The following is a 26,234-nucleotide window of genomic DNA, read 5'->3' on the forward strand; positions in this document are numbered from 1 at the left end:
TCCGTGGCGACGACCCAACGCCTGCCCAATTGTGGTACAATGACTGCTTACTTATGCTGCTGTGCGTGTGTTCTGCTGCCCTCCTGAGGCAGTTTCTCTCACTGCATTCTCTCTCCAGGAGAAGCCGTTCTCTACATTGTCCAAGACCCTGGATCTAGCACCATCAAAACCATTCCAAGTTACCAGGGAATTATTTTCCTGGAATGACTTCTCATTCAACTACCACAGTATGGCAGTCACACTACTGACATAAAAAAAACAATATTCATGAATGTTTCGTAAAGCATAGCATCATTGAGTACGTTTCAACACTTGTGGGGGCCTGGTGACTCAGAGTTCAGATCACTCGGTGAGGACCGCCGAGATCCTGGGATGAAATCTACAGGAGGCTGTTGGGATGACCACATTCTTCAACTCGTGTTGGCTTGGTGAGGTAAACAGACATTCAGCTTCTGGCTTAGCCAATGGCTGATTAGAGCGGTGGACATTCAATATAGTCACGTGACACGCACCCGAGGCATGATCGGTTTTGCCTTCCATCTATACAATAATACACTTCTCTGTGTTGTTAAACCTAATTCAGAAAGCTTTATGAGTAAACTGGATGCTCAAGTGGGCTCAGGCTGACTGCCAATGACTGCACAAAAACAAAGTGGAAAAAAAATGTACACTTGATTTGGCAAAACTCGAGCTCTGCGAATTAAATGTTGGTGAGACTGTCATGCAATAAATCCCTAAGCAGAATGTACAGAAAATTGTTGCCTCCACTGTATAAAGAATAAACACGCTACTTGAGGATTTTGAGATAAGTTCGGCAAAAAACACGTCCTACAAACACCTGTTATCCAATACACTGGTCTGAGATATATAAATAGATTCAGTTCTCGTGACATGATGCCCATGAGCACAATTGGCATTAAACGTAATTTCATCAGTTAGAATGTACACAACTAAATTGTAATAATAACAACAATTTGGTTATGGCCTTGCAGCAAGTCCCACAGATGGTGCCATTCTTGATGAGCGAGCTTTCCCAATTTTCAACTGTGGCCCCAATTGATTAAATACAAGGGAATCGCTCATTTGTGGCTGCGAAGCCAAAGGCAGTGGTCGAGGTGGCACACAGCACCACCTGCCGGCTGCCACGTCGACCGCCATTGCACTCACACGGTGGGTTTCGTCATCTTGGCGCCGCTCGTGTTGGACCCCAAACATTACTTTACACCGCAGTCAAGGTCCCGAATGTGTCGAGTCTCTGCCGAAGCCAGACACCTGTAATGTTGCGCGCACACGCCAGTGGGTACCTGCAGCATGACCAGTGGACTTTGCAGCGGCTGAAAAGCACGTGGCAATTGCGTCATCAAAGCCGCCGTCACATCAATGGCCCGAGGGGCTTTCAGCAGACCGGTACAAGCACAAACACCAAGCTACGTGCCCACGGTGTCAATTGACAACTGCACAGGACGCTTCTTCATGTCAACCAGGGACTCAAGAGTTTGACCACGGTAGGTGGTCATTTCTGCACAAATACGAATCCAAACACTGGACGCAGACTGTTGAAGCGGAGTCGTGTTAAATAAGCAGTACATTTTTACAAAGCCTAACACAAAACATAACTAGAAGTCTAGAATAGTGTTCAGCTTCTAATCCCAGCGAAGGCGACTTCAGAAGAATGCAGTCAGTTTCTTGACAGGGACACGTGGACAACATAGCAAGCAGGACACGAGACGCAGCACCAGCAGATCGTCAAGCTTACTCAGAGAGAAAATATTAATTTTACTTGTATATATATGTAATGGGTTCAATTTAGGCGCACACACTTCTTGGGAGGCAACACTCATTTATTAATTAACACAACGTTTACCCAACAGTTACTCTTACTCTACACATAGGGTGGTGACCACCGACCTACACTAGCTAACACACAATTGTATTTTAGCCGCTCCAGCGTGACCCAGCCAGGTGGCTGCTGGCAGTCCGCTCACTCTAGGTCTTCTCTTCTGGCATCTTCACGAGGTGTCTTCATTCTTCTCAGGAACAGCCCTGCTCTGCCTTCACACCACCCTTATATCTCGTCTCTCTGGCGTGGCCGGCTCCGCCCAGGCCACGCCTCCCTTCCCAGGCCACGCCTCCCTTCCCAGGCCACGCCTCCCTTCCCAGGCCACGCCTCCCTTCCCCCACCTCTGGGAAGGTCCGGATCCCTCCAGCACGTGACCCCCCAGGCACCCCCTTGGGGCCCCCAGCCCTCGTACGGGCCAACACAGTAGTGACCGTTCTGTCACTACATATATTTAAAAAAATGTAAGCTCAACTCCGACAGTGGCATTCTAAATATCTGTTGATGAAACATCGACAATAGGATATACTTCGAACACTTGAGTGCATTCATTAATAATATGCATAGGGTATCGTTCGATGCTCTCTTTACCAACGAGTGCAGCGATGGGCGAGGCATCCACCCCGCCAACGCGGCCGTGCGGGGGGCAGCCGCGAGCCCATGGCCATCGGCTCCGGCTCCGGCAGCAGCAGCAGCCCCCAGCGGGTGCAGCAGCAGCAGCAGCCCCCCCCCCCCCCCCCCCAGTGTGTGCAGCTGCTGCACTGAAGCTCTGCACAGGACACGCGACCTTTGCCCGGGGTTAGTCGCTTTGATTTTACGAAAAGCGTGCGGCAGCTTTAACATGACTTCACGAAGACGAATGCATACGCGCTAAATATTGCGAGGCATGTTGGACGGCACAGCACATAACGTGGTGAATGTACGTGGAACCTGCTTGTTGCCAGTTGACTACTGTTCATTCCTTAAGGATATTTACCGCCGTGTGGCAGCACGAGCCGCGAGTTCTGTGCGGAGACACGTTTTACTCATCAACTCCCAGGTGCGGCAGGGCCGTCTGAAGGCTGAAAACCATTTGCCTTTGACGACCTGCACGTGACCACGAAGACCAAAGAAGCCAAGCAGCAGTCGGCATCCTCTCTTCTGAACCTTCTACCTGCCCTGCCCGTCACGTTGTTGTCACCCAGGCACTTACGGTACAGCAGCAAGCCACATTCGGGGTGGGTAAAAGGTGGAGGAGAGCCTTCATAACTACACTTGCCACCGGTGCCACCGGTGCCACCAGTCCAGTCTCATCCACCCATGAGCATGTGGGCTCCACATGCTCAGACGCAGTTACACACGACAACGAAGCAACACCTGTAATGGTGGACAGTGCTTTTAATGTGGGATTGTTTAGTAGATTTAAACAGCAATCTTTGCAGTTACCGAATACAGGAAAAGTGGGAAAAGTGTACAGATGCCCAGCTAGCCCCAGTGAGTGTACTTCATGTGGTGAGTAAAATTGGCTGTGCTTTGCTTTATTTTACAACCAGACCGGGTTAGCAAGGGCAATGCAGGCAACAGACAACACACTTTGTGATACCAGCAATGCAGGCAATGTCACCGATGTCCAAAGCAACTTGTATTGTGCACGACTGGAAAACCAACACCTGTGGGTTTCACGCTAGCGACTGTGGATCATAGTTTGTAATGTCCATAATGTAATGAATGTGTGATGCATATATTGTAATTCATCTCTGAAGGTTTGCACACACGATAATGTGGCGTGTGGATTGGTGCAAGGACAGCTTTAAAACCACCATCGCACTACAAATATACTGACGGTCATGATAATAACAACAATGATTAGTATCACCCTATGGCTGGCTACCGGACCCCCAACATCACATGCATCAACAATGTCAAAAATAGAACAGGGCTGCTCACGGAAGATTACGGAATCCTCCTCCTCCAGGCAGGCAGCCTCGTGCTGTGCGCCGTGCCGTCCGGTGCAGCGCACAGCATTTGCTACACACAGTACAGATGCCAAGTTTTACAGAGAATAAACTAAGCAAATATGTTACAGCGAAATGCAAATGCATATAAAACATGGTAAACATGGTTAAAAACTTTACAAAATACTGTAAATTATTGAAATAACAAAAAAATGCGCCCATACATGACCAAGCATGTGTCGACTAAAACAATTAAAAATGAGCGGCTTGAATACAAAACATCACCGAAACCTTGGCAGTAAGAGATACATCACACATTTGGCTCTTCAAAAGCACTCTAAATTAACTATGCTGAAATGGCTTGTTGGTTGTAAAAAGGCCTATAATACAAAAAACAATAATTGCCGATGGTTAACATAACACGTTCACTCTGCAGTGTAGGGATAGTCGAGTACTGTGAGGGTTCCGTAAGTCACTGCAACATCCGAGGGCGTAGTTCTGGCCAAGCCCTTTGCTGCCCCCACCTTTACTCTTAAGGGTTTGAACCGCACACGTCAGGACCACCGAGGCTGGGTGCAAGGGACGTATTGTGGGATCTGCTTTCATGATTGAGGTTTTTTTAGAAGATCCTTCCCTTTTTCTTGTTCTTCTCCATGGTCCTGTTATGAAGACAGGGACAGAATTGTTGCTTCAGCACAATTGGCCGTGACTACGCTTGATGTGTATACAAGGGTACAGCAGCTTGTGTTGCATTCATGCGTTGTGTCCCTGTGTATTTTGCATATTCTGGTGATGGTCTACTCCTGTTTTAGCCGTGGTACATGTGTTCAGGTGTTCAGTGTTGGTGTGCAGATCTACACACATCTTTTTTACATTAGATCACAGACCTATTTACCCATGAAGTTTCACTGAGTTTGAAGATTATTTTTCATGAGGGTCCTGCTACGTTTTAGCAGTCGGGGGCGACGTGTTTCCCAATTAGGTAGTTTGCAGTCATTTTCATCTTTGAAAAAAATGGACCCCGATGCCAGCACACAATGACATAATGGGATTTTCTACATTCGCTGTGAAGCAAATGGTGCATCGCAGTGGCGGCTCCTGCAAAATCTCTCAGGGGGGGCAAATGTCTGGATGATTGATAAGGATAAGGTCCACCCATGCAATGGATAAATTAACAGCTTAAGCATGTAAAGGCAACTTCACTTCTTTAATATTAATGAAAAATAAAGTGACTCTTACAATACATCTTGTTTGTTTCTATACTCACTATTAAAACAAACCACTCAAGTTTATTTTATTAAAGATTCCACTAGATTTTGATTTAAAACTTTCGTGACTGCAGGGATTCATTTTCTTGGTTCTTTCGGTAAAGTCACGTAGAAGGGAAGTAATAAAATAATAAAAATAAAACATAATAAAATTATTCTCACGACGTTTCGGCCACAACGCAAGCAGCCGTCCTCAGGTGAAAACCAGGTCCGTCGAGGCGACAGAGTCTGAATGAAACAGCACACGAGCTTGGAGCATATATATAAGCTGGGCGCCTTGACAAAGGAATTTGCATATCAAGAGGAATTTAGCATATTTATGGGAAATGCAGGAATGTGATTAGTACTGCATATGCATGTGCATTATGCAGGATTAACAGCATCAAAGGGAGCTGCAGTTGCTGCTGCTGCTGCAGTTGCTGCTGCTGCTGCAGTTTCTGCTGCTGCTGCAGTTGCTGCTGCTGCAGTTGCTGCTGCAGTTGCTGCTGCTGCTGCTGCAGTTGCTGCCTTATCCATTTTAATATAACACTATGTATTATTCTACCCACCCTAATGTGTATCACACTGCTATATATTTACTATACAATTACGATACCATACATTACTCTGCACACTGCACCATGCCAGTGAGTGGAACGTTGTGGCCGAAACGTCGTGAGAATAACTTGCGTTGTGGCCGAAACTTCGTGAGAATAATTTTATTATGTTTTATTTTTATTATTTTATTACTTCCCTTCTACGTGACTTTACCGAAAAAACCAAGAAGAAGATTCCACTAGGTGGCGATAAATTATATTGTTGGATGAAACGTGCTTGCGTATGATGACGTTAGCACGTATGATGACGTTAGCACGTATGATGACGTAAGCACGTTAGGGCTCGCCCTCCCGGAAGCCATAGAAAATGCATTGGAGCGCCCCCGTTCGAAAAAAACATCTTTGAATGTAAGTCTATGGGGCCACTCGGGGCGATTCTCAGCCGGAGTGAAATCGCCCAAAAAGAGGCGGTACTCCACAGAACGTGACATGACGCTGATTGGACTATATCCAGAGGCTGCAGTGACGGCTAGCGTGACTCTGTGGTTCAATGACATTGGTGGTGCGTCGCCCAATCGCCCTAATGAAGAAACCGCCCCTGGTGCATCGTATGTTATGGCTAATTCACATATTAATCAGGGAGGACTGCTAGACACGAACCACAAACCTCTGCAACAAGGCCATGTCACCATGTTTATTTGTGTCTCACATACGTGCCTGCGTGCGTGTTAACGCTCGCACTTGTACACGCATACTGAAGAACACGTGTGCCTGGATATATATACACGTTGAACTTATTTCGCACCGTACGTAGTCAACCGTGCTAATATGCATGCGTACTTGCTGTTATCCAAACGCTGCTGATCCAGCTCTCTTTGCTGGCTCTCCCAAGCCAGCCGCTCCTCTTCAAACTGCCTGCGCCGCTCCTCCAGCTCACGCAGCTGGCTCTCCAGGCTGCGTTTCATCTGCTCGCTGCGGCGCTGTAACTGAGAAGGCAGCAGCAGCAGGGCAGGAGTACACGCTGCAACACATTCTTATTACTATTATTATTCTTGGAATCAGAAAAGCATGCACTACTCCAAATAATACGCTCCAGAGCTTACGAATCACTGAACCAATAAAATATTTCGATCTATCCACCCAGGTGGGTTACTGCTAGAGCAAGCGGCTTGCAATAGGAATTTTTAAAGTTCAAATCCTGGCTGGGGATTGACTAAGACCATCATTCATTCCTCTTGGACCCATCATAATTTCTGGGATCGATAAGATAGGGTACCATTTTCTGAGGAAGTCAACAGTGGTTCTCCAATGGAGAGACTAAGAATATGGAATTTCCATCGCTGGCTCAGGGCTGTAGACATGAGATAAGCACCACCTCAATGCTCACTTGAGCAGGACGTCCCTTTAACTTTTGGATTTACTGGACATCGGATTTCTCTGATTCTGAATCAAATTTAGCCTTTAACATTTCCCCAAGTTAGAAGTGACCAAGGTGGAAAGGGAGAGTGATTCAATGGATCCAGGAAAAATATCCACGCACGACGGGGGCAGGCCAGCTACACAGGAACATGCGGCTTGAAGCACATACCTCTGCCTCAGAGTCTTTCAGCTTTTGTTTTTTCTCTTTCACTTTCATGTCAAACACCTGCTCCATCTCTGTCTCCATCTTCTTCATCTTAGATTTGTGGTCTTTTTTCTCGTCTTCCATCTGTGCCAGGGGGCTCCTAGAGCAGAGAGATGAAGAAGGGGTTAACCGAGTTGGAAGAGAGATTACATACATTTATCATTTTCTCTAAACGTTGGTGGGGGCACACAGCACCCCTGAAGTCGCATCATACAAAAACACCGACTCAACCATATACACGATGCTAACGTGCAGTCCACGCGTCCACCGATGATATGGCTAAAGGCAGAATATTCAAGAGGCAAGAGGCTTTGGGACCAAACTGACAAGCGTGGTAATGTACGATCAAATAAACCCCCACAATTAGCAAGATGTCGGGAAGTGCTCACCCAGAAGTGGACTGATACGAGGGCTGTGTTTGTGCACATGCTGGGTCCCACTCACTTGGTCAGCTGGCTCTTGCTCTTGCTGTTCTCGGCAACGTTGCCTGTGAGCGCCGCCAGCTTGCAGCTGCGGAAATTCTCATAGTGAACGTTGTTCGTCACGTCCTTCAGGTCCTGCATGTGAGTCCTGCCACCGTAGCACACAAAAGAGACCATTAAAGCACAACTTGTCGACATTCGTGAAATGTTGTTGCTCAATAATTCGTGTAGAGTCCACGAACTTCACCTGATGAGCATTCTGCGCAGGGTGGTGAAATCGCAGTGCTCCACGTTGTCCACTGCAGAACCATGGACGGAAATAAAACCACAACAAAGTAGACGAGTGTCATTGGCAGGGAGACACGTGGGCATTCCATGTGTTCAAGTTGATAACACATTTGAAATCCTAAAGCACGCATCCTTTATACAAAGCTTAAGAGAGTACTCAACTCCTGTTGACAGCCCTTGGCCAGTGGTGGTAATACCACATTCCAATGGCAGGAGCAAGTCTATCCATAGGACAACCATTGTTGATCTCCCAACACACAGATACATATTTTACCAACCCCAGAGGTATGATGGGCCGAGTGAATCCCCAACCAGGATTTGAACCCTCAGCCTTCCAATTGCAAGCCGCTCACTCTACTGCCGAGCCACCTGGCCGGACATGTGGTCCATAGGATAACCCACGCACCGACTCTTGCCGGCCAAAATACCCAGGCGAGGACAGGCAGAATGCCAGGAACTTCACCGGTTGTTTAATGGTAAACTGCAGCAATGTATAATGTTCTCGGTCGCTTGTCAGAGGGTCAGACTGTTCAGTTACAGAAGACCACGTGTCATTATTTTGCTAAAACTAAGCCAGCACCACTAACCCACTCGCAGGTATCGCAACATCGACTCAGGAGAGCAGCTCCGAGCCGAGCTGAGCTTTACCTTCGGCCACTCCCCAGGGGTAGTGGCGCCCCCACACCCTGCGGCCGCCCACGTCCACCACCACATTGCTGCCGATGACAGCGAGGGGCAGCCTCTCCTGCGCCCCACGCACAGCAAATCGGCACCCCACCCCCCACATTGTTAGCGTGCCACTGTTATCGCTCGCGTTCACACATTGTTATATTTTAGCGTAAGATATCGATATTCGCAATTGTTTAGGGCGGTGGTTCTCAACCCATGGTACGCACACCAATTGTGGTCCACAAGACCGCTATTTCAATCAGGCATTAGAAAGGAAGGTTATCGATTTGGGGCTATTAAATGATTATTTCATGGTGCTTTTGAGTAGTTTTAACTTTGAAATACATTTTATTGTTGTGCAGTGGCTGCAAATTGTTATGAAGGTTGACAGTGACACTGCGCGGGTCCAGGGAGGTTGGTGACCCGCTGGCTTCGCATGACACTGCACGTAAAATTTGTTTCTTGCAAAGTGCACTTTGTGCGGAGAGAATTTTAGTTAAATTTGACAAAAAAACTGTTTTGACGCCTGACACATGCATTTGTAAACTGAATACGAGTAACTCCAAATTATATTTGTTGTGTGGATAGACATTGAAGTAGATTACCACGAACCAACAGTCTCACCAACATATACAATTCTACAAAACTCTCAACACACGTGTCAACCACATAGCACATATTCTATCAAAAAGGGCCATTGCCTATTAATAATGTAAGGCCAGTGTTGTTGATGTGTGTGTCGAGTGTGTTATTTGTGCTTATGCACTGCTGCCGACGCAGCAGCAGCAGCAGCAGCATCATCAAGTCACATTTATAAAAGCGCCGTTTGTTTTGGGGCCGACTGAGAAGGGCCACGAGAGGCGGTGGTGGATGAAGGAGGAATGCAACAACCCCCCACGGTCCCAGGAGTGTCTGTACTGTGGCTCTCCTCCTTTACTAAACACACAACATCGGCACAACTGGGCGCATTGGCACATTCACACACCCAGACACATGAATGAGAAACTAGACATACTACTACTATCATCATCAATTCGTGAGTGTAGTAAAATGTTAACAAAACACCGTACCCTGGAACGACTGTATGGATTATGAAAATTTTATGATGGTTATAAAAATGTTTACACATGAAGACCAACGGTACACAAACGTACACACTGTTAGTGTTTGCTGAAGGACTGCTTTATCCATGTTTACATACTTGTGTGTATTCTGATTATGTCTTTCTGCTCTCTATTTCCCACGAGCTCTGCCATACACGTGGGAATGGATAGAGCAAGAACGCACGGCAGAGCAGCCGTTGGCGTGAGCCAGTGAAACAAACTTCCTGCTACAATCTGATAATTTGTGATGACACGGGTGCAATTAAAACGGTAATTGGTAACACAATACAAAACAACCTTCACGTATCAGGGCATGCAAAATCTTTAATAATCATATGAGCAGATTCAAAGTGCCAGTTATGATTCCCTTCACACATTGCTCCGTTTCCAGCATTCTTTATATTTAATCTTTAAACACTACTTGCATGTTGTCAACCAAAAACACTATAATATGGAAAATAACCAAAACTACTTTTCAGGAAAGAAAATTATTGGAAACCCGCCGATAAAAACAAGCAATAGCACAACATATAAGTGATAAATACTGTACTTTGAGGGTGTAACAGTCTGTGCTCAATGCATGTCGTACATTTATCCATAAAAAAAACACGGCTCATGAAGAACAGCAAAGGGTTTGAACTGCCCATGACCCCCAGAGGTGAGGGGTGTCTCCCCGTGCCCTCAAGCGCCATATTTATTACAGCAAAGCCACAATGGCGCCATATTTGATCAGCCACCACAACCCACTGCTTTCTCTCCAAACAAGGGGCTCAGATATACCTTGTTTCATGTTATTTTTGCATTTAAAGTCAAGCATGTGATCCCGATCTGTAGCACTTTCTTTGATGCGAGACACACAGGAGGACTTGTTTAAGCGCGGGGTTGGCACGGCACATGGGCTTCATTTCCCCTGGCATGTGGTTCCCGTCTGAGCGAGAGGCCGCGCGCTGCATCCACACGACCCGCGGAGCCTCGTCTGGCCCCAACAGCTGCTCTCCTCTTCGCTTTGGCCATCATTTCCCCTTCGTCTTCTCTCTTCACAGCCTCATGTCGGTGTGTACGTTCACTTTCACAAATTGCTGTGGGATTTTCAGCTCCTGAAGATGCCCACAGTAGTGCGTGGCAAAAGCTCAATAAATGCATTTTGACTTATTTAATTTCTTGTTTCTTATTTCAAGCTTGCTGCAGATGGGAGCCAGACTCAAGCAAATAATTTGACTCTATTTGCCGCAGTAGTGCGTGGCCAAGGCTTGATGGAAGAAATGCTCCACACGCAGCCCAACCAGGAAAACCGCACTTGGATCCCAATATGCTGAGAAAATGTGCGCATTACACGTGTCCCTATTGGTCATGAACACTACCTTACGTGACGAGCTTTTATTCCATTCACAATTTGATCTCGGCACGCTGAATAATAATAAATTTTTATATGGCGTTGTGCATGCAAAACTGCATCTCACAATGCTGTGCAAGACAACAGCAATAACATTGAAATATAATAAGATGTCTGTAACATAAATATGCGTTAGAGGTGAAACATAACTGGGTGAGGAGTTGATGAGATGTGTTGGGTGAGGGCCCTCAGATTCCTACCTTGACTTTATTCAGGAGCTTGTTGTCCTCTTCATCATGCGTGTCCGTGAACTGGTAAATCTTGATGTTGTTATCGTGGATGTCCTTCATTATCTGTTCAACACAAGTACGTCACTCTTCTGCATTGTGGCACCAGGGGTACAAGTCTCTTACTCGGGCACATGGTATATTCCAGACGTTTGTCAAGGAACTAAACGAAGATCCGACGCTTTAAAATGAAAGTCGCCCCATTGTGAATGTGAAGTGCAATCTGCTCATCACACAAGCGGCCAATGTCTGTTGGACGCTAACACCGGAGGCACAGAGCGCATCGATGACCAGACTAAACACACACAATGCTTTGCCATTTGTTTTTAAAATGCGAAACGAAAGAATACACAGCTTGGGAAGAAGCGTCATCATCTATATAATGTTGTGAGGTGAGGTTACGATGAGTGGGGTTGGCGAGGACACGTCGCTACTTGGGATGACTGTTGATAGTCGAGAATAATCACGGAGTGGCAGCCTAGGAAAGAAACACGTCCGAAAGAACGTCCACCAAAGAGGTGGAGCAATGAGCTCGGTTTGTGTGCCGGTGCTGGATGAATCATTGCATTGCAAGACCGTGACAGGTGTTGGGGCTTTTCGAGGCGTTTATCCAGCAGTGGATTGAGCAGCGCTATTGATGACGCAGGTGCATTGAGTGTGCAGTACGGTTACCCACCTGCTTCTTGAAGGCGCAGCACTCTGTGGGCAAGAATGCGTCGGCCTTTGCCACCAGGGGAACAATGTTCACCTTGTTGTGGAGGCGTTTCATGAACTCAATGTCCAGTGCCTTCAGCCTGTCGGGATATGAGAGACACAGCAAATGACGTGCAGGCTCACCGCTGCTGTTTATAACCACATGTACGCATTGAGAAGCACACTACACAACAGGACGAGGGGACTGGCCCATCCCACACGTAGCTATGTTGTTGTTGCCGTGTTGTCATCTTGGTGACCCAGGTCACTGTTTGGACACGAGACTCTATCCTGGTCTCTGGAGGCTCACGTGCTTAAACAAAATACAGTACACTGAAACTTAGCGCCTGACAACATCCACATTTGGTAGAGGAATATAATCACCACTTACTCATCAGAGCACTTCTCTCCCGTGACATTTGTAACTTCTTGTCAATGTGGATATCACGAAAGCAAACGTTTAAATTGGTGTTCTTCACAAATTTTCAGAGGTGGGCCACTTTCACCAATAAGACATCAGTGCAAGGGCCACTGCACGTTTGAAACCACTGGGTTTCTCAGGACGATGGGGTGTTTTCACATTTGTGTATTGTTGGAGGCCACACTTTAGTGCAGCCTCTGGTTTAAATGCGTTTGTAAATGTTACTCAAGCATGGAATTAAATAAATATCCTCTCATCCCTGTCTCTGTTCGTCTCTGGATGCCAGAGAGTGTATTGCTCACTGCTTACCCATCCATCCCAGCAAAACACCAAGCTGAAATAAGTTTCAACACTTTGGTAAACACTTTTTTGTCAACACTCTCCGCATGTGTTAACTGTACTGGAATTTATACCAATTAAAACAAACGCGTTCAAAATTCCAGCAGCCATTTTCTTACGCCTAGGGTTTTATTTAATCCGAGGGTGATTCCCTTTTATTTAAACAGCTGCCTTCATTTCCAAAGAGGCCAAATCTTTGAACAGTGCTAGAAGAAATGAAGCCAGCTGAGACACTCGAATGTAGAGCAGCTTCCCAAACATCAACAACACTGCATCTCAATCCTGATTCACCGCCCTCTGTGGCTCTGCATCACTTCACCTCACTCGTTCCCCCAACACCTCTCTCCCTCTCATACACGATCTAAAGCATCACACGCCAATAAAACGCATACCCACTGAGACAGAATTACTAATTTCAAATTTAGGTTCCTGAGAGTTGAATGGAAATCCAGTGCCAACGATGCAATGCATATTTCAACAACTGCAACTCAACCATTAAGTGAAAATGTTAAGTGAAATTAAAATTTTAAACAAGATTTCCATTTAGAGAATATTTAAAATATTTAATACCAAAATGATTTCATAAATGAAATGTTTGTGGTGTGCTCATGCACAAAACATAGAGTTTAAAGAACGTGAAATAACATATAGTGTGCGTGCAGTCAAGATAAACAGTCTTAGCAGAGATGCCAAGTAGCGGCTCATTTGTGAGCCAATGTGGAGATCTCATTCTAAAACCAGAGTCGGTCTACGTTTATCACTTTTGTTTACTCTGCGTTCATTCCATTAACACGAACAGCAGGACAATCATAACATCGTGACATCCCCACATTGGAGCTACATTTACGTAACTCCACTGACATGTTTGGCCAATTATAAATGCTACACGAAACAAAACCAAAGCATTGATTAATCGTTTTCATCAAATAATGCACGGATCGCTGTATAAATGCATTGCATTTGCTCACACAAATACGTGAGAAGGCAGTGTGTGCATGTGTGTGTGTGGATGCGTACCCGTGGCCGGAGGGAGCGATGAAGTAGAGGCACACGTGCACTCGGCTGTCTGGCATCGGGCGCCTGTTTACACGCGACTCCGCGTTCAGGTAGTCCTCAAACTGGCTGTCGATGTGATCAATCACGGGCTGCACACTAATTGGAGACAGTCACAGCTCAATGCATTAATTCATCAATTAGTCAAATGATAAATCATTAAGCTGGTTCTATAACCAACCAGTAAAAATATTTATATCCATCACTGTTCACGAACAAAATATATCTTACAAATAGAAAACTGTGTGTAGATTACAGGTGTGGTCTTTCCCCGAGATCAAAAAAGGGAACTCTCATAAATGAAACTTGTGTCTCATGAATTCTCAACTGGTTAAACCAAATAATATTTGAATTGTGAACAGCCAAAAAGTCCCTTTTTAAATTAACACCATGGCTTTGTGCAATGTACTTTCATCATATCAAGAGTTGAATGTGCTTTATCACTAAGCAAGCCTATGAGTGTCATATATCACACGTCAATGTCAAAGGAAAGTCTGAAGAGATACGCATTCAGTTGGAGACAAGTGAATGGACATATCCTTCACAAATCATAATTTGCATTCCACTCACAAAGAATAACAGAAAAAGTACAGAGACAGCGTAAAGCAGCCATGACGGTCAAGTGTACGGGGGGGGGGGGGGGGGGGGGTCTAGCGCTTGGGATCATTAGCATTATTGTTTTTTACCCAGAAAAGCCTCACTGCAGGGTCAGGAGGCTCCTGCTAAGTTTCACATTATGGGGCGACAATTTCTATGTGTTTCCCAATTAAGTAATTTGCCCGTAATTTTTTTAAATGTTGACTGTGACGCCCCCCCCACACAATAGCTGACTATTCTCTGAACGACATCACGGGATCTTTAACGCCCACTGTGAAGTATCATCGGGTACATATTTTATGGTTAATGCACCCAGATTAGCACCGTGAACCTCTGCAATCAACTGCCAGGCTGTGTCCCTCACCCAGACAGCGAGGGTGAGTGTGCTGCGGGAGGAGTTCTCTACCATTCACTGTTGTTGATGAAGTCTCCGTATCCAGGTGTGTCCACAATGGTGAGGGTGAGGTGCACACCCTCCTCTCTGATCACCACCTTGGACTGCTCAACCTGTAGATGCGTCACACAGCACTTCCACAACTGCTACGACACGTCCGTATGGACGCATCGCATGCCACACGCCCACGGTGACTTGTTGCCCAAGCGTGTATAGCCAACACTGGGGCAGAAAAACATTATCATGATCCCTCTTACGGGATGCAGGACAAATGCACCACAACGCTAAAGGATCAAGCATCACATTTATAAAACACAAACCCCATGACATAAAAGTCAACAGTCTTTTCAGCTCAAATGAACATCAAAGCAAACACTTTGGATTGCTAGATTGCTAGATTAATTAGATTCGTCAAACTCCAAAATCTGCTAAAGCTGCGAGCTGGCCAATAAATGCTAGTACAGCAAATAGGTTCGTCAACCCATATGCGCAGCACTTTGAGGGATTATCGCTTTATATACCATCATGTGGATGTTCTCTGGGTACTCCAGTATCCTTTCAAATGCAAAACTCCCCTTCAAAATCAGAATCTTTATTTAGACTGGAGTGGCAGGTGCAGCAGGAACCTCATGAACACAAACAGAGAGACTTTCCACAATTAGCAGCATCGAAGATGAATGCTGCACGATTGTTATGCTTCGACTTTGCACTGCTCTATTTTGGATTTCCCTAGAATTATTTATTTTCCAAAGTTATTATATCACCTAGCTCAATCGAAAACAACGCATTAATGCTTAACTAATAGACGTATAACAAGTGCTTATTGTTTCTGACTGCTTGGCATTTTGGGCATCTGGGCCTGTGATAGGCAACTGTGTGTATGTATGGCGATAATCTGACAAAAAAACAACTCCCATGCCCAGCAGCCTGGGGCCCTCATGAGGAGATTACTCAGATCGAGGGAGCCCTTTAAAACAATCTGTTCATACAGTGGGCTGGATAATGCCGTGGCCATGCTGGTTCCAGTAGCGTGTGACGGTGGCTGCTGCCGGAACACACGACCACTCCTGCTCCCTGCCTGCCAACTCTAATGACAATGTGACCATCGATGGCTGTCCCAGCATTCAACATAGATCACGACAGTCAGTAACCTCAATCCTTCAGCCCAGTTCTCCTCACAACACACACATCGCTCTGCAATATGGATACGGTGCGACAGCTTTGCCTATTGCATTAAGGGTCTATTAACACTACAAATCGTGCATTGTAAAAACAGAAACCCTCCAGAACGTATACTGATGAACATCACATGGATCCACACTCTAACCCCAATCTCGCTGTAACACCACAAGCTTTGCCAAGTGTAAAATTGAGCCTGACATTGGATTTAGAGCATTACTTTCAAAACTGTCAACATGACTGCTACAAGCCCAGCAAAAGTGTTGGGTTACAGCACACATCAAACCTAACATGGCATCAGCACTCTCAGTCACATCTGTGGGTAGCCTACTCCATTCGTTTAAATATATTAAGTGCAGTAAATAGGATCTACTTCGTATTGGACTTCTTGTTCTTAGCCACAAACTTGGAGGTAAGAGGTTTGGCAATACATACATAATAGGAATAACTGTGGATTGGTCTAACCCTGCAGATATACAAATTAGCAAATAGGGCCACTGATATGCGGAGTTTCATTTTGTTTAAATGTCACAGCATGAGCAGGCAGGTTCTAGTCAACGAAGAAAGGCACCAAGCTGCACACACGGGCGGTCACATGCATGCGTACACATGGGGCAAGGCTGGCAATCTTGCTGCTCCACACATCAACGTATTCTGTAATACGATTCCCAACAAGGTTCATTACGCGAGTATTAAATTACCCCACCAGATGGTCCACAGCAGGCGAATGGTCAACTGTGAACAGCTATATGCCTATATGCCTATGGGGCATTTGGTTTGTGCAATACCTTGGGGACAGAATAATGGACAGCATCTGACCCTCAGAAATGGAACCAAATGAAAAGCTTCTCTCAAGCAAGATCAACTGTGGCCTGCTCTCAACACAACTCTGCTTTACAATTTACTGCAGACTTTCTTGACCTAGACACATCTCTAAAGTTGAGCTTTACTAGAAGTAAATAAGGGTGAGGTGGCTGGCAGGCCCCAATACCATGTCAGAGCAATGAGCTGGCACCATAAAGTTAGTGGTTTTCAACCCACCACCCCTTTGGTCTCTCAAGGGGACGCGCAGGCTGTGGCATGGATACTGTACAGGAGAAATATCAAATGTGCGGGGGCAATGCCACCACTGTGTTACAGTGACTAAACACGCTACGACACAACGTGAAACAGATGCCTTAGTAACAGGGCTAGAAATGGCAAGAACTTACTAGGGGAACTCAGAAATGATTCCCCCCACCCCCACCAGATCTGAAGAGGATGAGATTCGCTCCATCTGCGGATTTTTGTGCATGTCTGAGGGTCTCCATGTTAGCCTCAGGGTCTATCTGCGAGTCAAAAAAAACCCAAATCCTTTATTCCTTCCAGAAAAGTCGGGTTCAAATTTTCACTCCCATAACGGCGTTTTTGGGCTTTCAGGCCCATTTTCACCACTCTTTACTAACACCATGTTGGCTGGAGGCATATACATGTGATTTCTCTGTGTATTGTGGCCTTAGTAACCTTGTTTTTTCCCTAGTTTTCAGTGTTTCCATAGTTTTCAGTGCTGTTGCTGATCATTGTTTTTGATATAGTGCCCTATATGCCCGGGCATCTCCAAGCGCTCTACATCACAAATCAAACACATGAAGGGGGACCCCCAGTGGCAGCTGCCCATATGGACACAATATCACTCAGCACCTGGCTAATAAATAGGCATTAGTCCCCAGCAGAGGGCGATAATTGCTATATACAAGCCAAAATGGGTAATATCCGGGTAATTTTATAATGTTGGACCCCGACGATGAAACATGATGTTCTACTCTTGTGAATTACGTTAAGGAATATTTTACGTCTACTGTGAACCTTTATTCCTGCAGTTATTACACCGGCAGCAAGAGTCAGGGCAGCCGCTGTCTTCGAAACCGCGAACCTCTAAAACGAGTGGCAAACCCATGACTGCTGGGCTATGTCACCGCCCTTGGTGTTGTGAGTTTCAGTTCATGGTGGAGAGGTGTGCGGATCACTTGATCTTCTTGATTAGAAATGGAAGGGGTACTCTTTTTGCAGCCACCATGTTTCTCCAGAGTTTACAGGAGATGACAACCGCTAAGCTAATCAGCAAGGATGCATGCTTCTTGCACATCTATAAACAGGACATATCGATGACTAAGATACAATAATTATTTTTCAAGGATTTCCCAGAAAACTACAAGGACAACAACCTCAATGCAGTTCTATTATTTGTCTGCAAGTTACTAAAATCTCGAATTAAGCCCATCAAGTGACACAAACGGACCTGTCTTGAGAACGATGGAGCAGGGTATTTAATGTTGACCACAAGCACAGGGGGGGAGAGGATACTGTGTTACTACTCTGCAGCATTGCCATGTGGAGTCAGGATATGAAATACTAAACCTTGTCAATTGGCGGAGTGGTGACTGCAACAGCCAATGGACCACACAGGGAAATCGATGTGAGCTACCTGGATTAGCAGGAGGCATGGGAACTCTGCTTCCAATATCCAGCGAATGTCCGTGAGCTATGCAGTGGGATTTCTCAGTAAAGTTTCCACCGGTGGAAAAAAACTTCAAAAATCCCATGAGAAAAGGCATTATGGCACTGGCTGCCCTAATATGGAGAAAACATGCCAGGAATTATTGGGTTACTCAAACAATATACACATCTCTATGCCGTACAGCTGAATACACCACACAGCTCTAGAAATGTGTACACCACATACGTCTCTCTAGACGTGTACACCATACAGCTCTAGAGTTGTGTACACCAGGAAACAGCTCTCGAGACGTAGACCACGCACAGCTCTAGAGATGTGTACACTAATCACAGCTCTATGTGTACACCACACACAGCTCTAGAGATGTGTACACTAATCACAGCTCTGTGTACACCACACACAGCTCTAGATGTGTACACTAATCACAGCTCTGTGTACACCACGCACAGCTCTAGATGTGTACACTAATCAGAACTCTGTGTACACCACGCACAGCTCTAGATGTGTACACCACGCACAGCTCTAGAGATGTGTACATTAATCACAGCTCTGTGTACACCACGCACAGCTCTAGATGTGTACACTAATCACAGCTCTGTGTACACCACACACAGCTCTAGATGTGTACACCACACAGCTCTGTGTGTACACTCCGCATAGCTCTAGAATTGTGTACACCACGCACCGTTCTATACATGTGTACACCACACACACACCCTGAGAGCTTACTTTACTACACACACCGCTGTTCTAAACATACGTTCAAAAAAATCATGTTATGCATTATTAGTCATGGCAGTAGCAGCACCGTTAAACATGGCAGAAGAGTGCATATTTCCATGGTCCAGGCGGATACATGGCTAAAACCACCAGAATGGAAAACCCTTACCATTCTGAAACTCTTTCCATTTTCACTCACACTTCCGAGAATAAGCAGATTGCAGTCTAAGCATCATTTGCTTTGAATAGAAAGGGTTCTGTGAGGATATCGCCAATGGAAGGAGGCTATGGCGATTCTCTGGGGCTGGATGTGGAGGGCTCACCTTTACGGTTTTCTGTATCCGCTTGGTTGGTCCTGGAAACTCTTCAGAATACAGATCCGTCTTGAACATGGAGTTGATGAGTGTAGATTTCCCAACTCCCGACTCTCCTGTAGAGAAACGGGAGAAATTAGTCTCCAATAACCAGCAGGGTGGCTGAGTGGTAGAGCGAGAGGCTCACAATCGGAGGGCTGAGTTCAAATCCTGGTTGGGTGTGACTCAGCCCATCGTCCCTTTGGGGTAAAAAAAATGAGTGCCACTTTTTGGGGAAGTCAACAGTGATAGTCCTATAGATAGACTTGCCCCCGCCATAGAAATGTTGAATTTACACCACTGGCTTAGAGCTGTAAACAGATGAGCAACGCCTCAAAGCTCATTTGAGCAACAAATCAGTGACGGTTTCTAAACTTGTCAAAAATCTATTTAATTAATTAATGGAAATAAAACGACACCGCGCTCCTCCTTCCATCAAAGGATGTCTCCCAACATCTCCACCACCACCAACTGCTTCTGATCCACAGTAATCTCCTCCAGGTGCTGCGTTAGACTTATTTCTGAGGACACAAACAATGCTGATTTTATGATTTGCCACAATTTGGGTTCAGGTTTTATTTCCTTAATCAGCCCCAGGAGAACAGATTTTTACGTGTTCAACTTTATCAAAGTTGTAAGGATCCATTTTAGTTGATGAATTGTTATGGGCCTACTTGTTCACACACAGGCACATGCGCTTTGTGGCTACAGCCAAATCAACGCACGAGAGCAAACGCACGGTAGGCGAGCCCCATTTCCCCTGGGCCCAGGGCAGGAGGCATCAATGCACACGCGCATGCACAAGCGCACACACACAAAAGGAGAGCCAGATGGCAGTGTTAAGTTGCCTCCCCTTTTTAAAGACATAAAGACATCGACGCAGACCTTCCTTGGACTTGATAATGGGTTTAATTTATTAATGGTATCATTGACGGCTACAAAAATGATGAGGCACTGGGGCTCTGTTAATGGCCTCATGGAACCAGCGACCGTGAGCCACGGCCACAGCCGAGTCGGGTACAAATCATCACACATTGAATTGCAGTCACAGTAGCACAGACGAGAACTTTATTGCATTTGCACCTAATAACAGAACACATCTGATTGATTAAAATCATGTTCCCCAGACTTCCTGTGTCCTGGATGAGGCTGACGTGCCGTTTATTGCCATGCGTTAACAGGAATGCAGTTGTGAATACTGCAGAGACTGTTGGGTCAGATGACATGCATAACTCGCCGTACGCCACGCACATGTGCAAAACAAATGTGAAATATTGTATCACTGTGTACACATTGCCTCCACTGCACCAAGAAGCAATATCCCTTTGTGATCTGCACAAAATGACTGCAGTTGTAGTGTCAAGTTTACTTTGTTTAACCAGGTGAGAACTCAAGAGCCCAGGATAGTCTCGTGTGCAAGAGCAACCTGGGTCGCCAAAACAAAAGCAGTAATATAAAACAAGTACAACAATGAAACAAACATAAAACCCAACAAAATAGAACTATGAGCAATAACGTCATACAAAGAAATTTAAAAGTGCAACAATCTACGGTGTGATATGTGTTGCCATGTTTCATTTTAATATTGTTTGATTTTGAAACATATACAGTCTGTGGTAAATAAAATCACGTTCTTGACAATTATCAAACAATGTTAAAATAAAACACGTTAACAAATATGGCATCGATTTTTTTTTGTAAGACGGTTGTTTTTCTCTAAGTTTTATTTGAATGAAATAAAAGGAAATTCCTGTGATGAATTGGCTCAAGATAAACGAGTTGAATGAAGGCAGAAACTACACAATCTGCAAGTGGGACAAACTTGAAAACAGCCACATGGCGGCTCAGCATCGCTGGGGTTACGCGATGCATTTCTGCCACCACACCGGCGTTGCGCTGTGCATCTGCTGCTAGCCACGTTGCTTTTCTCAAGGGAGTGTGGAATTTGACTTGCTTCATTCAGCACAATTCAATGAAACCAGGCAGAGTGCAGCCGACACAAATAGCACGCATAGTGTGCATCTTAGCATCGCCATGTGCTCGCTACTTTGCAAATCTGTCCACATCCTTGCTGACAAATTGCACTCTCCCGTGACCTTGCTCAAGATCAGTGAGCAGGGCCCTTGCTATTCATTATAACCTCAGTGTGCCACATCCCTGGGCATGTCACAGTACACCGACTCATGCAGTCACAACACCGGCTCAGGGCAGACGCTGAACAGGAAAGCGTTGGCATTTTAGTCTCGTCTGCTGCTACTCGGTGGCATTGCACGTAAACGACCGGCACAACAACCGCACACTAAACCCACATCGGACACTTAACCCGTGTTGGCACTGTGCACATTCGTAAGTGAACGTATAACTGTACGTGTGTGTGTGTGAATGTGACAATTGTAAGCTTGGAGAAACCTTGCTATTGTGGACACTGAGCAATAGATGTTTTAGCCACAGATTGTCAAATTAGTGTTTATTGTTTAGTTTGCTCTATTCAGTTAATTGCAAATGAATGTAAAATGAACGGTATAAATTCACCACATGAGAGAGATGGAAAGCTTACCTACAACCATGAGTGTGAACTCAAAGCCACGTTTGGCGGCCTTCCTGTAGATCTGGTTGGGGAGGTTGGCGAAGCCCACGTAGCCCTCCATCGACTTCGTCTGCAGGAACAAAAACGCGTTCCTTGTGATGTGGGCCTCCAATCCAACATGGGGCGATGGCCGTACGTGCGAGGACGCCTTTCTGCAGCACTTCTGTCATGGTGTCACATGGAAACCCCTTATAGGTCGGTGTCTTTTATGTCTTAGAAGAGCACCCCAACCGTATGAGGCGTAATTACCAAAAGCCGAGGAAAGTCGACTTTGCCACTGCACACGGGGCACAAGTATGCCTCCTCATGCACCAGCTGCACATGAGCAGTGGTGATGGCGGTGGTGTTCTGGAGGTGAGAAAGCTGTCCCCTCCTCCTGCTGCATACTCTGTTTGCACACGCATGTGCCTCGCGACTGGAGCAGGCTCCTCGTCGAGGCATGCGAGCAGGAGTCTGAGCTGTCACCATATGCCTTTCATCTCACACCACAAACTCGTCCTCCTCAATACGCTACCGCCGAAACTAAATTAGAGACTGCCGGCAAAACCCCCAACTAGCACCGCACGTAGCATGCTCACCCACGACAATCACCGCTCTCTCCGTGACCACACTTGGCACATTCAGCACACTATATATTCTCACCACAAGAATACAATGCTCACCACAACAGCACCGTGCTCATATGACATCACCACTCAGAATAACTATAGCACCAGAGTTTTACCATGCTATCCAGTGCAGCATGTTCAGAATATTCACCAAAACAGCAAGACGCTAACCAGGAATGGTCCATGTTCGCAATGACATCACCATGACCAACCACGTCACCTAAACAGCACCCCCATGGCTATTGGCACTCACGACAACGCGACTTTGCTCACCCCTACCGTCATCACACCCTCACCACATGCTCTTCTGCGCTGTGCATGCTCACCACGCTCACGATGACATCACAACAGCAATGTCCTCACCATGACATCACCACGCTCAACACACCACCACAAGTGCATCATTCACACCGCAAGAGCAGCGCACTCCGAACTACGATCACCACAACAACAGCGTCATGACATCACCGCCACCCTCAAGCACGGAGGCAGTGCGAGCACCAGGCCTCGGGGCGGCTCCACAGCTGCGCGCATCTGCAGGCGCGCGGCTGTGTGCGTGAGTGGGTGTCTGGGTGTGTCTGGGTGTGTGTGAGTGTCTGGGTGTGTGGGTGTCTGGGTGTGTGTGAGTGGGTGTGTGAGTGTGTGTCTGGGTGTGTGTGAGTGGGTGTCTGGGTGTGTCTGGGTGTATGTGAGTGGGTGTTTGGGTGTGTGGGTGTCTGGTGGTGTCTGGGTGTGTGTGTGAGTGGGTGTCTGGGTGTGTGCGTGAGTGGGTGTCTGGGTGTGTCTGGGTGTGGGGTCTGTGTCTGGGTGTGTGTGAGTGGGTGTCTGAGTGTGTCTGGGTGTGGGGGTCTGTGTTTGGGTGTGTGTGTGTGAGTGGGTGTGTGTGTGGCTGTGTGTGTGGGTGTATGTGGGTGTGTGTGTGGGTGTGGATCTGTGTGGATCTGTGTGTGTGGGTGTGTGTGGGTGTGTATGTGGGTGTGTGTGTGTGTATGGGTCTATGTGTGGGTCTATGTGAGGGGTGTATGGGGGTCTATGAGTGGGTCTATGTGTGGGTCTATGTGTGGGTCTATGTTGGGTGTCTATGGGTCTATGTGTGGGTCTATGTATGGGTCTATGTTGGGTGTCTATGGGTCTATGTGTGGGTCTATGTATGGGTCTATGTTGGGTGTATATGGGTCTATGTGTGGGTCTATGGGGGTGTAGGGGTTTATGTGTGGGTGTGTATAGGTCTATGTGTGGGTCTATGTGAGGGGTGTATGGGTCTATGTGTGGGTCTATGTTGGGTGTCTATGGGTCTATGTGTGGGTCTATGTGTGGGTCTATGGGTGTGTATGGGTCTATGTGTGGGTCTATGTGTGGGTGTCTATGGGTCTATATGTGGGTCTATGTTGGGTGTCTATGGGTCTATGTGTGGGTCTATGTATGGGTCTATGTTGGGTGTCTATGGGTCTATGTGTGGGTCTATGTGTGGGTTTACGTGAGGGGTGTATGGGTTGATGCTCCCTGCCTTCGCCATGCACTGAACAGCATAAAGTATGGTCAAATAACCCCCACGATTGATATAATGGCTGTGCTCGTGCACAATTCGGGTCTCTATGGGTGTGCATGAGTCTATGTATGATGTGCCGATGTCTGTGGTTGCGATCGTGTGTATCTGGATCGTCTATGGCGTGCGCAATTGTGTCAATGTACACGTGTGTGTATGTACACGTGTGTGTATGCATGTCAATGTGAATAACTGTCCATGCATCTGTGTGTCTGTTTGCATGTCTGTGTCTGCATGTCTGTGTCTGTCCATGCGTGTGTGTGTCTGCATGTCAGTGTCTGTCTGTGTGTGTCTGCATCTGTCTGTGTGTGTCTGCGTGTGTGTGTGTCGACGTGTCGCGATCTGCGCGTCAGTCCGTGGGTCTCGATCTCACTACGCATCTCCCCGCGCCTCAGCGGGGCTCTCCGCCTATCGACTTCTCTGCAATATTTCAGTGTCTCTCTCCATCCCAGCGTGCCTCGTGTCTCCGCGTGTCTCACCGCCGCTGCTCTGGCTGCTGCATCCTCGCCGGAGGAGGAGGAGGCGGCGGCGGTGGCCGGGCTCGGGTGGTGCTGCTGCGGCTGCGGCGGCGGCTGCGGCGCCGGGGTTCGCAGCGGAGGCACGGGAGCTCGGGCCGCGGCGCCCTCAGGCCGCTCGGGGCCCCCGCGAACCGAGAACATCCCCCCTGGCACCCGGGGCGAGGGGGTCCGCGGTCTGGGGGGTCCTCGCGGGGGGGTCTGGGGGCTCCTCCCGCTGATCGCTGCCGCCGCCGCCTCAATTAACGGCGCGAGACGCGCGCGCTCCGCTACAACACGGGGCACGCGCGGGGGGGCGGGGCACGCGCGGGGGGCGCGGGGCCACGTGACGTGCCCCGGCCCCACCCCCTCCTCCCTGGCACGTGCAGCAGCAGCAGCAGCCGCCGCGTGACGATGGCCCCAACTGGGCGGGAGCATGAAGGGCGATTGATGGTGGGAACGAGTTGGGGGACCCGACTGAATTCACAGACGATGGTGTGAATTGTGACGATCGCGAGCCCTCGGAACCAGCCACGTACACTGACAGATCACCTCCCCCTTCCCATCGTATCACATTTCTCCAGTCACAATCTCTTACCGTCAAAAGTGGGGACCCCGCCCCTCTATCGCTCCCCTCCAAACACTATCCCCTTTCAGCGTTACCCCCGTCCATGCATGCTCCTCTCATCTCACTCTTCCCCTCCACTCTGCTCCAGAAACCAAGGCTCTATAGAAGTCCCCAGTCAGGCTTTGCTCAGCGGCAGGTTGCTCGCTCTCTGCTACCCCAATAATCGTTAACTCCTTGCCTCATCCCTCCGTGCTGTCGAATATCCCTGCCCCCATACAAGGTCAGGGTCAAAATGTGACCTCGGCCGATGCTTTACAGCTTCCACAGATTTGCGCAGTTTCTGTACAGGTTCTTAAGACGCTGCTGCATGTAGACACTACATATCCACATCGTATTTCATCACCGAAATCACCAACGTTTTCCCATTCTTGTACATCAGCACATATTTACACAAATTCACTGTCTCCCCGTCTCATCTCACTCTAGTTTTTTTACAATCTCGTATCCCATGAATGGTGGCAATATGTTAACTACCTCGCCTCGTATACAGGCCGTGGGTTCGATCCCGGTCCTGACGCTGTATATTTGGGTTTGCAAGTTCTCCCCGTGGTCGCGTGGATTTTTCTCCGGGTATTTGGCTCACTTCCACATCAGCCATTCCGTTGCGCTATCATTTGGAGCCACGTCGCTTCTGAAAACGAGCTATATAGCTCAGTGGGCCTTACTTGGTAATTAAAACAAGTTTAGTTAACTCATCAACACTCTCACTCTTGCCTCGATATACGCATCTGCCATCGCTACCTCACAAGTCCTCATTCCGCCAATTACCTCATCTCCCTGTATTTTCTCTCCATCACTTCCCATCGTCTCACCTCCCACTCTCC

At 47.1% G+C, this 26,234-nt stretch overlaps 1 protein-coding gene across 1 annotated transcript; it reads right to left on the reverse strand.

The window, feature by feature from the left end:
• Nucleotides 1-3,199: 3,199 nt before the first annotated feature.
• On the reverse strand, nt 3,200-25,115 carry LOC133350988 (septin-7-like). The gene is made up of 13 exons (XM_061565867.1): nt 24,768-25,115; nt 22,105-22,204; nt 19,518-19,624; nt 14,811-14,911; nt 13,772-13,906; nt 11,978-12,095; nt 11,275-11,367; nt 8,558-8,654; nt 7,869-7,920; nt 7,644-7,769; nt 7,164-7,299; nt 6,416-6,561; nt 3,200-4,430 (listed from the first exon to the last, which is right to left on the reverse strand). The coding sequence occupies exons 1-13, from the start codon at nt 24,945-24,947 to the stop codon at nt 4,391-4,393; spliced, it is 1,431 nt and encodes a 476-aa protein (XP_061421851.1). The 5' UTR covers nt 24,948-25,115; the 3' UTR covers nt 3,200-4,390.
• Nucleotides 25,116-26,234: the final 1,119 nt, after the last annotated feature.

Source organism: Lethenteron reissneri, chromosome 35, assembly GCF_015708825.2.
Source record: "Lethenteron reissneri isolate LAM-NWPU_2019-01 chromosome 35, ASM1570882v1, whole genome shotgun sequence".
Classification (NCBI taxonomy): Eukaryota; Metazoa; Chordata; class Hyperoartia; order Petromyzontiformes; family Petromyzontidae; genus Lethenteron; species Lethenteron reissneri.

Excerpts from the sequence above, each read along its gene's own strand:
- LOC133350988 (XM_061565867.1), bottom strand. The coding sequence starts at position 24,947 with ATGTTCTCGGTTCGCGGGGGCCCCGAGCGGCCTGAGGGCGCCGCGGCC. Across the intron at positions 12,096-13,771 it reads ATCGCTCCCTCCGGCCACGG|GCTGAAGGCACTGGACATTG; the intron begins GTACGCATCCAC and ends ATATCCCGACAG. Across the intron at positions 8,655-11,274 it reads AGCTCCTGAATAAAGTCAAG|GAGAGGCTGCCCCTCGCTGT; the intron begins GTAGGAATCTGA and ends CGTGGGGCGCAG.